At 44.0% G+C, this 17649-nt stretch overlaps 1 protein-coding gene across 1 annotated transcript in view; it reads right to left on the bottom strand.

Moving 5' to 3' along the window:
- Positions 1 to 13781, bottom strand: part of LOC146176014 (uncharacterized) — a 43327-nt gene extending 29546 nt beyond the window's left edge. The window contains exons 1-3 of the mRNA XM_084581239.1: positions 13758 to 13781; positions 12984 to 13091; positions 11127 to 11212 (exon numbers count right to left, since the gene is read on the bottom strand). Coding sequence (XP_084437365.1) covers positions 11127 to 11212; positions 12984 to 13091; positions 13758 to 13781 — 218 coding nt within the window. The remainder of the gene's footprint in view (positions 1 to 11126; positions 11213 to 12983; positions 13092 to 13757) is intronic.
- Between the last annotated feature and the right edge of the window lie 3868 nt (positions 13782 to 17649).

Genomic DNA, 17649 nt, shown 5'->3' with positions numbered 1-17649 from the left:
GGAAGGTGAACACTGCATAGTATATTATGCGCTTTCTGTGATTTAATGTAAGCGCTGCCATAACTCCATCATGGAAGACTAAAAACATTCCATATTGTCAGGGGGCACTTATTGTAGACCCCAAGCTGTACCGTAAATACTCAGTTTTCTTTTGAAATGCAAATGTTCAGTGTGTCTTTTTTAAAAATCAAAATCGATCATTTCACAATATGCGGTTCCTTTTTTTTTTTTTTATACACAGTTACGCGTTCAGGGCAATCGCATATTGCAAGCAGGGGTAGCTTTATCTGCATCACGAATTAAGACCCAAAGTAGCGCTATCCAAAACGCGCGTTTCACACCTTCCGGGTTCTGTGACGGAGTTAAAAAAATTAACACCCAAAATAAAATCATAAATCGCAAAAAGTTGTATGTATTAAATGCTGACCTGGTCAGAAAAAAGAATATTCAGCATTGAATAAAACCAAACAGGTTCCAGAGGGTATCACAAAACAAGGCGCTCGTATTTTGGCTAATTTAGCTCGCTTTCACTGAGCTCAGACCTTTTAGCTCGTCACGATATCTAGAGATTGGCATTTTGCAGTCAGATGAGGCGCTTATAGCGTAAGAACATAACGTAGTATTATCTGCTCTTGAACCAGAAATATTTTTGTTATTCATGCAGTCGTGAAATACGATTAGGAAACAATGATGACTATTTGAGGTCGAAAGATCTCAGGCAAGCCTTTTTAGTCACTGGCAGTCCGTGGGAAGAATGATGAAGAGAATGTGGCCATGCGGGCGCGAAGTTGTGAAACTTGCTACTAATACCCTCGGGCCAGAATCTTTAAGGCATTAAAGTGAAGTCGAACCGGAAAGTAGTCAATCCAGCAGCTTTTTTTTCCCTTGTGGATGTAGAAAATTCGTTAAACATTGTGGAAACAGAGATAACAAAACTAAAGAGGTAATAAAGGGGTTTTATTACTAGTACGGTAGAGAATCTGAATAAGATTTGGTGACCGGACATTGATATAAGCGCAGGATACTCACTAGACTCGTTGCGGGTTGAAGTCGTGGTAGTCATGTCGTCGCCCCTGCAGTCTTCTCTCTGAAGAGTGGAAGACTATGTGCAACCGAAGTGGCCTGACAGTCTGGCAACCGTGTCCTTTTTATGGCTGAAGTTCGCTTAACCTGCACAGAAATGGCTTATTCTGCAAACAAACGCCTTGCAGCCGTCCCTGCTCAAGAAAAATCTTAATTCTGTTATTGTTTTGAAATTATACAAAAAACAAAAGAGAATAATCGATTGAAGACCAGACCTGGTTTAGGCGTTTAGTATACGCTTTGCCACCATGAGCGATTTGCACAAAATATCCTTAGCTACTACGCAAGAACCCTACAAACGAGAACATGGTGAGGGTGGTGTTGATGATAATCATGGTAACTGAAAGGGGTGCACACGTAGGCTACCCGCGGATAACTTGCGGTGACTTAGCTGTTATGACTTTAGACCGCTAGGTGCAGCGTAGCGGGTTCGAATCCTATGATCATTTTGATCCAAGCGAAAATAAGAAAGTCCGGGTGTCACGAAATGTTGGACCACGGTGAACAAATTTATGGGGACTATATTAATCTGCAGCTGTCTATTTGTCTTTTTAACAAAACTGGGACGTTAAATATTACCGCTAACCATAACTTATCGCGGTTAATCAACCTTACTTGTTCTGCAATATATTTCAACGACGTGCTTCGTCATACCGTTACTTCATTGCGTCTTCCCTTTTAGTTAAAAGCAGATGCACTGGTTTAGAACCCGCAAGATGGACCTAATAATAGTAATTTTTATTTCCGTATTTAGTGCTTTGCGACAATATTCAGCAATGAAAGGGGCGACCTCTGCAGAATCATAAAACGTTAAAATCAAGGTGACAATGCTGGGTAATGGCATTGAGGAAACAAGTTCATTACTGAAAATATGAAATAAGATTCATTACCACACATATATCAAGCATTGCTTTTTAATTCCCCAGGCGTCTACGAACTCCTTGTACGATCATAGAAGACGCTGATCTAAACTGCTCCGCACGTCTCAGTATACGGCGCTACCATATGGGACAGTTTACAGATTTCCACCTCAGTGGACTGCCCCGTGGAAAAGCACGCTGAACTACCTCCCGTTCTTTGACGTTAGTAACAACCAGGCCAGTCACGTGAAGACGGGCTTTCCGGCAGAATAATCTCCTTCCGCTGAATGATGAAAGAGAATGTGTTCGTAGGCAGCTGGAAACGCCACTTGACAGCAATGGTCCTTCTGTGCGGACATGAGTAATTCAGCCTGAATCGCAACAGGCTCTCGCATTGTCCTCGCAATGGCCACAGCTCTATATCGAAGGAACCAGCTTTTGCTAGACAAGGCCTAAATATCTTAAGAACAAGCAAAACAGATACAGGCACACTAAGGGGCGTAAAGGTGTTTTGATAGTATCGATTACCGCAGTTGTGCACCAGTACCCAGGCAGTCAGGCGGACAGAAAAACTAATCACTGTTGCACAATGAACGAGCAAATAAAAATTGATCTAGTGTGCCTAGGTTTCTAATACGACATAAAATAACGTGCTAACCTCAGATCTCCAGCCGCAGGGGCACCGTAGAAAGAGCTGAGTGATTTCCGTTCAACCGTTGAATATCTTCACAGCACGAGCGGTGTGAGCGAAGCACGGATCGCGATATTGACGATGGTGCTTCTTAACCTAAAGGGGTGTCTTAAAACCGATAACCCTCGGCTTTTTTCTCGAAATAAATTCACTCAAAAGTTCTGAATTTCACAAATAATATACACTGATATATGCCGGAGCCAGATCAATTTTCAGTAAAGTCTTTAGCACAGTGGACGAAAGGGCACGCATGGTTTTTGTACAATTTTTCTTCCCGAGGCTGACGCCAGGGTGACCAACAACACCTGCCTTAACACCAGTCTAAAAACATAAGCGTCTGCGATATTTGCCCGGGAGCACTGCCCCATCCTTCGTACTATCTTGAGTTGGCACAGTCTGGATCGCTTCTTTACACCTCGCTCATCCAGGTATCAGGATGATTAGGGCGTCATTTGAGTTCACCAGAAGCAGGAGGGATTGCACTGGTTAAGCTGTCCTTAAACCGAGTTTTACGAGTCGGATTCGCTGGCTTCAAAAACCATCTAGTATAGTACCAACATGTGGCTCAATGCTGACAATAAATGTTTCTCAATATTTCTCAAATTAATTCGGTCCTGTGCTAGCAGCGTCAGCTTGACCCCTGATAACGTCTGAACCTCACCTGCACAGCGAACGTTCTAACGAGACCACGCCCAAATTGCCCGACCTCTGTCACTTTTTGAGCTGCATCTTGCTTGGAGGGGTGGTAATATAGTGACCGGCTAAAAGAAGTTGTGTACGAGGTAAACAGGTGCCAATGGGCACTGAGACCACAGTCGCGTGGGGCGAACATTCAAAAGGGCACTGTGAGACAAGTGGTCCAAACAATGGTAGAGCACGAGGAAGGTCACAAAATCCTTCCGAGAAATTGCCGTGTCTAAAGAGGAAATTAAAGAACGTTTTAGTTCAAACAGCGAGGCTATAGAAATTCTTTCGAACCGCGTGCAAAGATGAGAAAAACCAATAATAGAGGAGTTAAAAAAATAAGCAATTAAGGAGAACGTTGCAAAATTTTCAAAAATTATAAGCGGCATAAGTAAGTAAAGGAGGGCGCTAGAGACAGGAAGCTAACAGAACGCTGGGAGGACCAAGAGTTGCGACACAGCGAAGGCTAGGTGCCACTCGGCGAGTTTTGCTTGAAAGACTTCAAATCCTTCCGAGAAAAAGCGCGCAAGTATAGAGTACGTCCCCAATAAAGTGTACGAATGGGATAGTGTATATCATTCAAAATCGCACTTTTTAAAGCTAAAAATAGAATTTTTCGGATGAATTGTTCTGTCCTCGATGTAGAACAATAGGCGACGTTGTCAGTGGCCATTCAAGCAAACACTAAAGTTTACCTTAACGCATACAATGGGACGTGCCGAATTCTGAGAGGCATATTGGGGAGCTTATACCGTAGCTTCGCTTAGCATAGGCGAAGTGACGAATAAAGGCTGCGTGGAAGGTCACCATTTTAGGGTTAAGTTCAAGGTCCTGCCATTTCAAGGCACTGATCGAAAACCAGGGTTAAGACAGTGTCGTCTCTTGTCCTGTTTTCCCAGCATCACTTCTTCTTCATTGCCGTATTTCATTTTCAGTGCCGTATTTATGCCGTGACATATAGACGATGCTTTTCGTTCATTACTACTTTGACTGCTCTTCCCATGTTTTTGGCTTAGACAAGGAAGATAAAAAAAAAATTAAATTTCTCTAATTTTTTCTGGAATTATAAATTCAGTAGTTACATTCAGCAAAATTAAATATTTTTTCTCTTTAAATGTTCCTAACGCAGTGTAACAGACAAACTCTAGAGGAGATCTCCCAAATAAACAGCGCCGCCTCACCGCCTCAAAACTGAGTACTTATATGCCTTGTCACCATCCCTGTTGTCTGAGCGGACTTAAGTTATGACCCAGTGGCTGCAGTTGTGCGACCTGCAGTCCGTTGAAGCGACTTCTTTGTTTCATACACTAGGAATCATCTATGTCGGATGGCTAGAGAGTCTAAGTGCTGTATTTTGCTGTTGTACTGTGATGACCTTCGCCAAAGGCTTGGGAGTAACGGGTTTAAATTAGCTACATGTTTCACTCGTGAGTTTTTTTTTTTTTTTGTTACCTACTGCTACTGCCAGAAAACTTTGTATAAGATTTCAAAGTGTGGGCAAAAATTCGGGAACATCCAGGAACAGACACTGTTTCAAGATACGTGAAGCAGATTAATTGTGTGGGATTTGAAGTAATCAGCAACATTGGTTTAGGAAGGGATTATCTTGCACAATGCAGCTGATTGAATTCTGCTGTCATATATATTCCGAACGCTAAAGAAACGATGAAATTCATTGCATTTTCCGGCTATTTAGTCAGGCGTTCGACAGGTGCTCTTATTTCACTGAAATGGAAAGATAGAATAAAAATAGACCCTATCAAAGTCAGATGAAATAAGCTTAATAAGGTTTAAGGACACCAAAGCCAGTCAATGGAACAAACCATGGTTTGGTCTCTGTTACGTCGAGCGTATCTCAAGGCTCTGTCTTTAGGTCTATTTTGTTATTAAAATCTAGTAGCCTTTCATGAGGTATGAAGTCAAAGATTTGGTTCTTTGCCGGTGATTGCATTCAACATAAACGTGTCTGGGGAAAATAAATATACAGGTTTAGTGACGTGAGACGTTGTTCAGCTACGGTGTTCTGAAAATATACGTCTATTGTAAAATTATGTGCACATGCCTCCTTCACGAGGAAAAACTACCTTATGAAAATTTATTGCAAGTACAGATTCTAAAGAGGAACATACGAATGAATATTTGGGAGCGATTTTTCTCACGTGTGGGGCTATATAGAAGAGATTGATAGCTTAATTAGGAGGCCTGGCCGACGTATGTTTTATAAAAAGTTATCTAGCGAAAGCAAGCGAGAGAAAGTACATATTTTGTTCATGTCAGGCCAAATCTGGGGTATGCCTACCCTCTGAGTGATCCAGTCCGCCGTGTCCACGTTGATGCAATTAGAAAATTATAGCCTCTTGCTGCGACGCTTATCCTTGGAAGGTTCGATCTCTACCAGAGCTCCACAATGTTAAGGCATAACTTGACATTGTGTCGCTTTAAAAACGTCGGACATACCTACCGCTGAAACGTTCTAATATATTTTCTACAATCAGAAGGGATGTTTTACGTCTCCATGTTACAGCGCGAGATGCACCTCTTAAGGTTTAAAAAGGGCTGTTCTGAGAAATCCAGTTAGACACTTGGGCAGTGAATCCCCCATAATATTGCCCAGCGCACGGCCTAGTGTTATGCTCGTCCGCGATGGTATACTCTTTAATCCTGGTTCCTTCAACTGTGTTCACCTGCACTCGGATCTCGGAAAAAAATTCACTGAATGAAGCTCATAACGCAGCAAGGAAACTGCAGGTCTTATTTTGCTCTCCTTCATTCACACAAATATCCTCAGTTCCGTACATCCCCTGAATGAATTGTGCCTCGCCGAGCATCTGGTATGAACCGTTGAGACAACGAAGGCGCTCTGCCATCATCACAATGTAACTTCTTGCATCGCGTGGTAGGAGCAAACAATAGAACCATATCAGAAAAAAAAAAGTCACTACCTCTCAAGCAATTGGGAGTAGCTGTAAATAAGAAAGTTATTTGCAAGGTCTTTAGTGTACAGATGTTGGTATAAGAAAATAGCCATTTTCATATACCAACCAATCTACACGAAAAACCTTGCAAACTCTTTCCTTAGGTTTGCTTTGCGCGGTGATGGACGGCTGCCCCTAAACTATTGTGAAGGTTTGTTTACGGATTGCGACTCCACGTGTGCCTGGTGCGTTAACAGAAAAGTGACGAGTTTCTTCCATTTCCTCACAGTCCTTTTTTCTCCCTTCAGCGTTGCCTACGTTTACACCATCATGGACGAAGCCCCCTGGGTTGTCAGTCAGAGTTCCGAGAGTAGCAGAGCATCATTGCGACATATACAACTTTTGTTCTCCGAGAGGGGCAGCCTTGCGAAGATGGGCGAGAAGATGACCTATTCAGCCATATCTAATAACCGGAACTGACGCCATGATGACTTGACATCTGGTCATGACGTCAGCAGGCGATTCACGCATATACAAAGCTGACCCAGCCGGGTGTCAGATCCAGGCATCCGTGCGGCGCCTTTCCTTTGGTGCTTCCTCGAATGCCGCATCACGCAGCATACAGGAGCAGACGCAGCAATGCAGGCATCAGTGGCGTTTCAAATTGGTCTACATAAAAGAAAAGGAGCAGTATCTTTCACAATTCTCCGCGGACACGTTGTCCGAGCTGTAAGAAAAAATTGGAGGCTTATCAAGGTTAAGCCCAGTGGATGCGAAGCATGTTAGGCAGCTGCCTCAGTGTGGATGGGGCTAAGTAACGGAGCCGTGGTTTTAGGTTAATCGTCGTACTTTATTCTTGGCAGCCCGACAAACACACTCTTATGGTCCGTAAATGCATGACTCTTGGTTTGCACGTAACTTACGCATACACGCCCGGCGCAAAGACGCTGGCGCGGTTGCGGGCACAGAGACTGACGCGACGGCGGGCGCGCGCCGCTTCATCCCTGGCGTGACGTCACATATCACGTGATGCAGCGATGGTGGCGCCGCCGCCGCGTCGCGCGCGACGGCGCGAACCGAAGCGTGGAGGCCTCCGCCGGGCGACGTCCGACGGCGCGATTTGAGGCGCCATCTGCAGCCGGTGTGACGTCATCACGTGACGTCCCATCATGTGATCTCACTTCAAGGTCAATGGTGGCCACCGCCGGGAGGCGACCGACGGCGCGATATGAGGCCCCATCTGCAGCCGGTGTGACGTCATGTCACGTGACCCCACTTCAGGGTCAATGGTGGCCACCGCCGGGCGTCGCGCGAAGGCCCGAAACCTACGTTAATATGCTTCGCATAAAAGAAGAAAGGTGGGAGTGAAAAGAGAAAGAGGTGCCGTAGTGGAGGGCTTCATACCACCGGGCTGGTTTGCCCAACGTTGACGACAAATCACTGCCCTGCTTCGTCACAGTATCTTGTTATTTATTTGAGGACATGGAAACACGCCACTATCATGACGCGGTGCTTTAAAGGTGACACTTGGTAGAGTCACTGGTGAAGCACCAGGGAAGAGTGGAACTGGTTGAATAGGACGAGGAGCTGATCGCGGTGAGCAGTTTTTAAGTCAGTGTCCATTTAATGTTGAAAAAATTCAAATACTTTGGGATGCCATGGCAACGTACTCTGAAGATGGTCTATTCGAGACCAGGACTTCGGTGGCGCAGCAGGAAATGTCGTTATGACAGTAAAAGGGAGAACAAGGTGGCGGTGAAAAGGAAATGCAGGAGGATGAAGAGAACAGTGGCGTCGGAAGAAGACGCAGCGCACAAGGAAGCAAGCGTGCACTTTCGGGCGCAAATGTTTTACTGTTACTGCAGTTCATTTTAAGGCGAAATTCTTTATATGCTTATCATTGTCAGCAAGATCTGTGTGTTCACGAGATTTCGCGGTATATCGGTGGGGTTCTGTTTAACCTTGCAGAAAAAATTGTCCTCCACAGGGAATCGAACTCAAACCTCTGCGATCACCAGCCGAGCGCGTTCCCTCTACGCCGCGCCGTTTTATATCTCTATTGCCATTAAGGCTGTAGGATGCAATGTAACAAAACACTACAAAACGATACTATACACTGAAGTTAAAATACAATTACAATATACAATAAATTACAATAATTAAAGTACGATAAATTACAATACAATATACGCCGCACACGCGCTAAATATTTGTTCTTGTCCAGCATTCCTGCCGTCATCAGTGCAACGTACGGGCACAGTGACGATGCCTTCAATACGCTCGGCAGGAGGACGCGCGGCATCTCAAGACGACCAAGCGCCCCAACGAGCATGCGCGGCGCCGCCGAGTAGAGCTGCTAACCTCGAATCAGGAACGGAAGAAATAGTGGGATCGGCGGGGTTCTGGTAAATAGATAATATAGTAGACCAAGCCCCAAAGGTCCTTGCCTTGTTGCTCTTAAGGGATCAAGTACCTCAACAATTTTCAGAGCGGCAATAGCCTGAGCAGCACAAGGCGCCGTCGGCCCAATATTGAGAACATCTTGGCAAATCCTAGCCCTTGATAGGACCTGCGTTCCCACTGTTTCCCCAGTATCGGTTGAAGAGAGATGTGCTTCTCTAAGCACGAACGCCAACCAGACACACCATCGCTCAACAGGCCAAAGATCCTCAGGCTTTATTGCCACCCAGCGTCACTCGCACACACTACATCGGTGATGTCATTCCTGTGAGCTACCAATATTTGCAGCGCCAATTCATAATCCTTTCAATGATTGCCCTGGTTGCGCTCTGGTTTCCCATATTGGCATATAACTGCCTACGAAGGCCCTAGTCTTCCCACCATTTCCCCGTATTGGCACTGTCATTTCATCGCACTTGCAACAAAAGGCCTGGCTGTGCACTGTTCCCCTCATATTAGCAATCTCACCCTTACACTGCATACGAATGCCCGCGTTTTCTTTGTTTTCATTGCAGAGCCCTTGATGGCCGCAACTGCGGAATGGGTCCCTAGTTACGGCTACGCCATAACTAAAATAAAATAGGATAGGAATAGTAAGTAAATACAATGACAATTTTTGCTGGTTAGAATAGGATAGGAGAAACTTTATTGCTCTACTTTAGAGGTATTGACGACAGAGTTCCTCCATCTTCTTTGCGTCGATAGTCACTACGCATCCGGGTTCCATCCCACTGTTTGCTTTTGTTTTAATTTCTTATGCAGACAAATAAGCGAAAACGAGGGAATGTGAGTGTCCGCGGCGACATGAAGTCTGGCGCAAAGACGCCAGGGTGAGGCACGTCGTCGAGCATGGCCACGCGGGCGGCAGAGAACGGGATGTGTTCAAGGGCGCAGCCAATAACGGCATTGTGACGACATCCCAGCCAGTGAAATGCACGAGGCAAGCATCGCATAAGCGGTCTTTGATGATGACGTGCGCGGCGCAACCATCAGAAGCATGAACGGACTCTGAGCTAGCGGTGCCTCCCTGACAGACGGCACCGTAACAGGGAATGAACTGCGGTGGCGCTGCTGCCAGCCTCCCTCGATGGTCGCCACGGCAATCGTGCAAACTCCGGAGCTCCACGGTGACCGCGTAAGAGTCCTACACGACACCTTCCGCCAAATCAAGAGTGGTTCAATGGGACGTTAGCAGCACTATTCAGTCGCGGGACACAACTCACACAAGAAAGGGTCCCAAAAAGAGCCGAGCTTTAAGTGCGCGCGGCAGCTGCCAGCCACAGAAGAGCTAAAAGCTCCATAGTATTTTGCGTGGGCTCGATCATTCCTATAGTCTTCTTTCACACATATTTCACATATTTCCCCCCTTCGACTCCTGGATCTATGTTATGGAAAGATGTATGAAAAGAAAGTGAGCTTCTCAGCAAGGTACCGAAATGCGTTGATAAGATCGTAAGTATAATTCATCACCTCAGAAATGCGCACAGAGGTGAGCTGTGATAAAACGGCTGGGAGCGTGCAGTGATTCTGGTAGAAGCAATACGAAGAAAATTGAAATTCGCTTTACCAAACTGCACCAATAAATTCTTCCTGAAGGTAAAATAAATGGCACTCAGAATAAAACTACGGCGGGTACGAAGTGGATCGGATCGGGCAAGACTATACCAGTACTAAAGTTTTGTTTCGCTGTAGAATGAAAGTGCCAGTCGACAGCTGCCATCAGTGCATTTCCTTCAAAGCTATCGAGTGAACAACGCACACTAGAAAGTAGCCGCTATGGCTTTATAGCTTCATAATCATTATCATCATCATCAGCTTAATTTTAATTGTCAGATAAATGTACATGATTATCAGTATTACAGAAGTAGGTCCTGAAGGAGGAACTGTCCGGGGGACCTCTATGAAAAAATGACTAAAATTCGCGGGTAGCCTACTAGGCAGTGAATGAGAAAAAAATATATACAGTCGTGCAGAGAACAACTTATAATACTAACAATAATATAATAAAATACTCATAATACAACGCAAACGACAAAAAGTATAGAAAATTCTAAATAATCATGAACTGGAAACAAAAGAGCACTAATTGCGGACATCTGAGTATGTAATTTACTGAAAAAAGAAGGAAATAACGTAAACACGGAAACTTACGACACAGAGAAACATCTTTAGTCGGCGGAACAAAACGAGGTAGAAAATAAGTAAGTCTATAATGAATTATGAATTGCACAGAACTATAAATAGTTTTTCAAAGCCGGGTCCAATGAGGGAGTTTAAAGAGGCAGAACTACAGGCCACGTGCTGGCGAGGCTGCTTTTAATGCCCTGTGGCCTCTTCTCCATCACGGACCCGTCACCACGCCTCGCACTTCAGGGGATCCTGAATAGTTTGCTCTTTATGGTCTCCAGGCGGCTGAAGGGATTCGGAGCGCACTTCTTTTCAAAGGGCCCGAGATGGACGTTGTTCACCAACCAAGACATATTGGGAGGCAGGTCGACAGCTTTCTTCAGGGCTTCAAACTGAAAAACGATGAGAGAAATGCTTCTCGTAGCACTATTAGAGAGAAATGCAAGCTAACACCAGTGTGAAGATGAATAGCGACAATGCGCTTTTGTTGATGAACTGAAGTGGCTATTAGGAGACTTGTCATGTACTGGCAAGCATCTAGTCTCTTCAGCGGATTTTAGAAGAATAGTTCAACTAACCTACGGTCAAAGCCAAATAACGCATCGTGCCGTCAAAGCGCCCTTCAAGCTCATCATATATGAAGCTATGCCAGCTTGCCTGTTGTGACCAATCGTGTTGAGTATTATAGCATAGTATTGTGAGCTGGTGACAATCACATCATTTAGTGACTCACTAAGTGACAGCTCTGCGATTTAAGTGGCGCATTACAGTAAATTGGTTCATTGCGAATAAGGATGGAAATTAACTGGACAAGCCCTATATAGTTGAATATCATATGCCGAGTATAATTGCACAGGATTTATTGTAGGTGGTAAATAATTACCGTTATTTATTTATTTATTGTTAAATTTATTTATTTATTGTTGAATTGTAGTATATACATGTCCCCAAATATTATAGCCGAGGTAGAAAATTTGCGGCAAAACTGTATCCCATGCAGCTGCGAGCTGTATATATGTCCTCATGATACACCATGCCAGTCCATCTATTCCTTTCCTTACAACTCGTTTCGTTCGAATGTAATATTGCCGAAAATCTTCTGGTGCCGCGACATTAAAGCATACCAGACGTTTGATTGACTTAATCGAATCTAACTAATTGTTCTGTATGCAGGAAATATTTTTCTAAGTGAGATGTTTTCATTCCTCATCTTCTGTTCAGTGTTAATATTCGTTTTATTATCACTTTTTTTTTTCGCTGGAACGTACTCCTGCCGACACGACACCCGCCTGGTGACCCGACATACCCGACGTCTGATTGACTTAATTGGCTCTAATTAACTAACTACTCTTGATGCACCAAATGTTTTCCTCGGCAAGACTTTTTTTATCCATCTAGTACAAGAAATAGTGTTCTTATCACTCGTTTTGTTCGAACGTAATCCTGCCGACAAACAACTGGTGACACGACCTTGGAAAACATACCCACTTGATGCTTACGCATGAATAAGTGAACAAAGTACTTACCTGGAATACGTAAAATCCTTAAACATAGCCACTAGGCTCATAAATCTAACGCAATGTCCGCTTCTATAAAAGGTTTGGGCTCCGTAAAAAAGATGGTATAAAACCTCATTCTGGTGTTTCATTAGAGCCCGCTACGGTGACTCAGTTCTCAGGATCCGTATTCCGAGTTTACATCATTATCGAAAGTGTCGCTATCTCACCGACCTCGCATGTGAGTGGTGAAAACACCGGAACCGGATGTCACTGCCACTTCAGGTTCCGGCGTTTCCAGCAATCAGATGTATCGAGGTCGCAGAGATAACGACACTTTGGATAACGAAGCAAACTCGGAATGCCGACTAAGGATGCTCGAACACGGACAGGGCGGCCACTTTTCGATGCAACAAACAAGCAAAAGCAACCATGTACTGTATGCGATGTCAGCGCACGTTCAAAGAACCCTAATTGGTAGGAATGTCTACAATTATCGACTACTGCATCCATCGTAGCTTGATTTGCTTCCAGACCTTCAACTTTCTGCACTAAATAAAACAGATCTCGCGTTACGGATTCTGCGTTACGGAACATTAAGTTTTCATACTTAAGTGTTCCGCTCGCACGCTGAAAACTGATACAAAATGAAGCATTGTTAACTAACCTTCTTCAGCAGGCTGAAATCGTTCTCGAAGGCGAACACGTAGGCCTTGTTGCCTTTCACCTGCCCGTAGACCGCTCCAGCAATTGTTTTCACATCCTGATCGCATGACTGGAAAGTGCATGAGGTAAAAAGCAGCTTTATGTACTTCAATGACTTTATTGAAACTACGCAAACATTTTGGCACCAGTTCTAAATTTTCTCTCGATTTAACGGTCGCGCTTCCCTCAACGCTGCCAACATTGACGGCACATTTGTCAGAGATAGAGTCACTGATTTTTCTCACAGCACCCGCTGGGAAGGATGGCTGTCCTTGAAATGGGGACTATTTTGCTCACAATTAGTGCATCAAACACACTCCAGATGACGCAACGACACTCTCCTGTGGCTGAAAAACGTTTCTGCAGCCCTTCAATGACTTGCATCTAGAACAACCTGCCACAGCAAACAGCAATAATAAATTTGATTACTTCAAGAGGAAAAGCTCAAACACCATGTAAAAAATAGTTCTATCAGATATACAGCGGCGGTACTACAGTACCAGGCAGGCCGGAGCTATGAGGGCAAGCTCCGAACATGCCGTATACTAATGCGTAAAATCGCTTTTTTGTCTACACACACATCCTTTCGTTATCTATTTCTAACTATATTTTATCAAACCGCTGTGATTTCTCAGCAATTGTTGGGACTCGATCATCCAGCAAGGGTATCGTATCTGCCACGCCATAGGACTAATCGGCCACTATATGTATCGCTAAAATATCCAGGTCCAATCACCATGATGGTTGCCATGGCAACCATGATGTTAACTATGAGACTTCATGGACCACAACAATATCCCCGCAGCGAAATGCAATAACAAAATTAGCGGACATCCAGGCAATGCTCAGACAGATTGATTACTGATTGGTTACAGATTGGTCGGGGTGGTTTCTCTTCCTTGCACGACTGTCAGCGTGACCTTTCACAATTACACTTGCTTGTATAACCATCAATGGTTGCGCGACCTATCGAACTACTACTCATACTTATATGATAACGCCTAACTTGCTCTCCGATATATTGCTTTTACTGTGGGGCGATACTGAGATTAACCAAGGCCTTCCCAAATTGAACGAACAGCCTTCTTGGCAGTTCTGCGCGCATTGAGGATGATCAAGCAGCCATGCACAGAGCTGAATGAACTCCCTTTTACCCAACGTGATCATAAAATTTAATTACGCTGCTAACAGCTTTGCTACGTTAGAATTTATTTATAAAGTGGGACACCCAAACCAAAATGAACAAGGTCGATGAAATCACACGAGAAAAATAATAACACAGCCCCATTCATCAGAAAGTTGAAAGCCCCAAATACACTCCTTAATGCAGCAAGCATTGATGCCAGCAACAGAATGCCTGAGAAAAATTTGCTATCCTTATGCCTTGGAGATTAAGAAAAATCTTAGATTAAGTAAGAATCAAAAGTCGACGTTTTGCTGGGGTCAGCTGGATGAAGATAGGCCCAAACAGTTTTAAGCGTGCACACCGATTAGGAAAATCATTCCAACATAAAAGCGGCACATTAATATTAAGTTGTCACAGTTCAAAATCAATCAAAACATCAAGTAGGATATTAGTGCTCTTTTTATTATTAAGACCCCGGTTCTAATAGCGTTACGGAATCAACCACACAGCTATTTGGCCGAGAGGGATTCCGAAAACTCACAAATAATTAGCGAATGACACTCCGGAGTAACTTTGATGCTGATAAATCACTCTCGTCATGTTCCTTATAAGCACCTTAATGGGTCCATGCAAAGAAATTTACCAATATTAGGAAACTTGCGCGACCAAAGACATCCAGTCAGTTCTCACCGCAATGAAAAAAATATCAAAGTCGCTTCGTTAGCACCAAACAAGTGAGCAATCGAAAATAATGCCCCTCTTCTCCTCGCTCAGCTCGGCCGCACGCCGGCGCGCAAGAAAAAAAGAAAATATGTCGTGACGGCGCCCCACAATGACCCGTCTCACCCATGTAACTTGGGAGCGTCCAACGAGCGCCCAGTAGCCTCACTGATGTCAAAGGGGAGATTTGTACGCGGGCATGTGTCACGCGATTTGTTTTTGAGCGGTCACCAGTAGCAATTTAAAAAAAAAATAACTTGTACTCACAAAGACCACATCTATGTAACTGTTGCATTAAATTTTTGCCTAAAGTAGATTTTCAGGTACCTTTAACATCACAATCCCGAAAATAAGAAGCACAAACCAAAATTAGATGAACTGCATACCCTTATCGATGACACTGATGTCGACATAGTTGTTTTAACTGAAATGTGGTTGCACGATAGCGTCCGAGACCATTGAGTACAGCCTCCAAATGAGGATTACATTTTAAATCGTCATAGGGGCGTTGCAGTGCTCATCGCCATCCGAAACACCTTATCATTATCGCTTCTTTGCCATGCCACTAAACTTCAACTAACCTTGATATGCATACGCAGCTGAGGATCGAAAATAATCTGATATTTTCTACATATCTCCGAACCGTGATTCTTCAGCGAGCTCCTTCACGATGCGCTAGCCAATATTAAAGGTACATATTTTAAGTCATCGATCCTTCTTTTTTGGAAACTTTAATTATCCACACATTAATTGGACTTTCCTATCTGTATTCAGGCAAGCACCCTCCATAGATATGAAACAATTCCATGAATAAACATTATACTCTGAGCTGCACAAAACCACTAGAGGTGATCATACTCGTGATCTGCTATTGACATCTTGCCCTTGATAACATCAGCAGCATATCATTGCTTCTCGGCCTCAGTGATCACATGATCCTGCACATCTGCGCAACACTGCATTGTAATAGGCGATCACTTACAAAATTTTAATCATGGTCTATAAGCGAGATGGCTTCGATTCGATCAACAATGGACTTTCATACTTTTGCACTCAATAGCGAAGTTCATATTTAAATCTCACTAATAATGAAAGGTGGGATTTGTACAAGTCAACAACAATCTTAAGATTGAGTTCATCCCCAACATTCCTATAAATGCGGTTCCCACAATTATAGGTTTAAAATGTTTGAAAGATTTCACTGTTCCGCCCAACTAAGCAATAAACACGAAACATGGGAGAGTTAACGAGCCTGTAAGTAATGAGCCTGTCGGCGCTGTTACGACCAAGCATCCGCATTTGCGCGCTCTATTGTTCGCCTGTGGGCATGGAAAAGTATTGTGAATATGTGGTGATGGTCCAATGGCTCTAAGTGAGCCTGTTTCCAGGAATCCTGTTTTGTAAGCCTGTTTTGCTTTGTGGACAACCTGCAAATGCCAAATTGACCTTGTCAAGAGAACGTCTGGAAAAACACAAAGAAACGTCCCCCTGCGGGAAATGCAGGAAGTGCTTTCTTTCTTTTGTTCACCCTTCCAGTCGAGAAGCCCTATCGTCCAGTGAGGAATGTCTACTTTCCAAAGAAGACGACAGAGTGACATGTCCGCTGACGTGCAGGACAAGAAAGGAGCATGACGCATACGTACAGCCATTAAGTGATTTCCCAGGAATGCAGGAAAGATTTGCAATTGTCGAAAACGGACAATGCTGGGAGCGGATGCGGCGCCACGTGCACTCGGGTTTCTGAGAAGTAAAACCACTTGTCAGAACCAGCCTGTGGTTTCTTTGCTGAAGAATAGAAATGTACCTCCTCTCCTCGCCGTTCCCAAGCTTTTCCCGCCAACAAGTGATCACGCCCAACGAATGAATGCCGGACCAGTCAGTGCTTCAGACCATCAGTGCAGTGATGTGTTCGATTGGATGCCGATACCTGAGGGGCGTGCCCTGGATTTGGTTGGTCAGCATCTTCAGAGAGGGGCTGGACATAGGGGTTTTAAGGACGCTGCAGAGCACGAAATGTCGCTCTGGGCCCTGGGTAAACGGCTCATCCAGTCGCTTCTCGCTATGAACTCTTAACGCTTGCCATTTTGCTGATGTACCCTTCTTTTTCGTGTAAATAATCTTGTAAATAAGTTTCTCAAAGTGCCATTAAACCTGCTTGTACATATTTCACCAACTTCGAAGATTCAATCCTTCTTCAACCCCGAGTCTCTGCACGCTACCAAGTGAAGGCCGGGACGACGTAGCCCCAGCGTCACGACAGCGCATTGGCTGCCGCAAAACACTTTTCTTTCTGTTGACATAATATTCTCAGAACAAACCTGAACAAACTCGGTCGTCTCTTTTCCCCTAAACATGCATCTAACCGTCTTGATCTTGTACGAAAAGATGGCGAACCAGTCGAATCAATCCACAATTTGCCTGCAAGCAATTCAACACACGTAAACTTGTAGTCTCATTGGCAAAAAGGAATTCCTGAACTCTATTTCAGCCCCGAAGGAATGTCCAATTTAATTTGCGTGCTAAAGATATCATGAACCGCTGAATGGGTCCAAATAAACAGTAGTAAGTAGTAGTAGTGTAATAGTAGTATAGTAGTATTGTAGTAGTAGTGATAGTAGTAGTAGTAATAGTAGTAATAGTAGTAGTAGTAGTAATAGTAGTAATTGTAGTAGTAGTAGTAGTAGTAGTAGTAGTAGTAGTAGTAGTAGTAGTAGTAATAGTAGTAATTGTAGTAGTAGTAGTAGTAGTAGTAGTAGTAGTAGACTTTATTGAGGAGCAACAC

The sequence above is a fragment of the Amblyomma maculatum genome, chromosome 10 (genome assembly GCF_055883805.1).
Source record: "Amblyomma maculatum isolate TAMU_Amacu chromosome 10, ASM5588380v1, whole genome shotgun sequence".
NCBI classification, from domain to species: Eukaryota; Metazoa; Arthropoda; class Arachnida; order Ixodida; family Ixodidae; genus Amblyomma; species Amblyomma maculatum.
The sequence above is the reverse complement of the archived record's forward strand: the minus strand, read 5'-3'. Positions and strand labels throughout refer to the sequence as shown.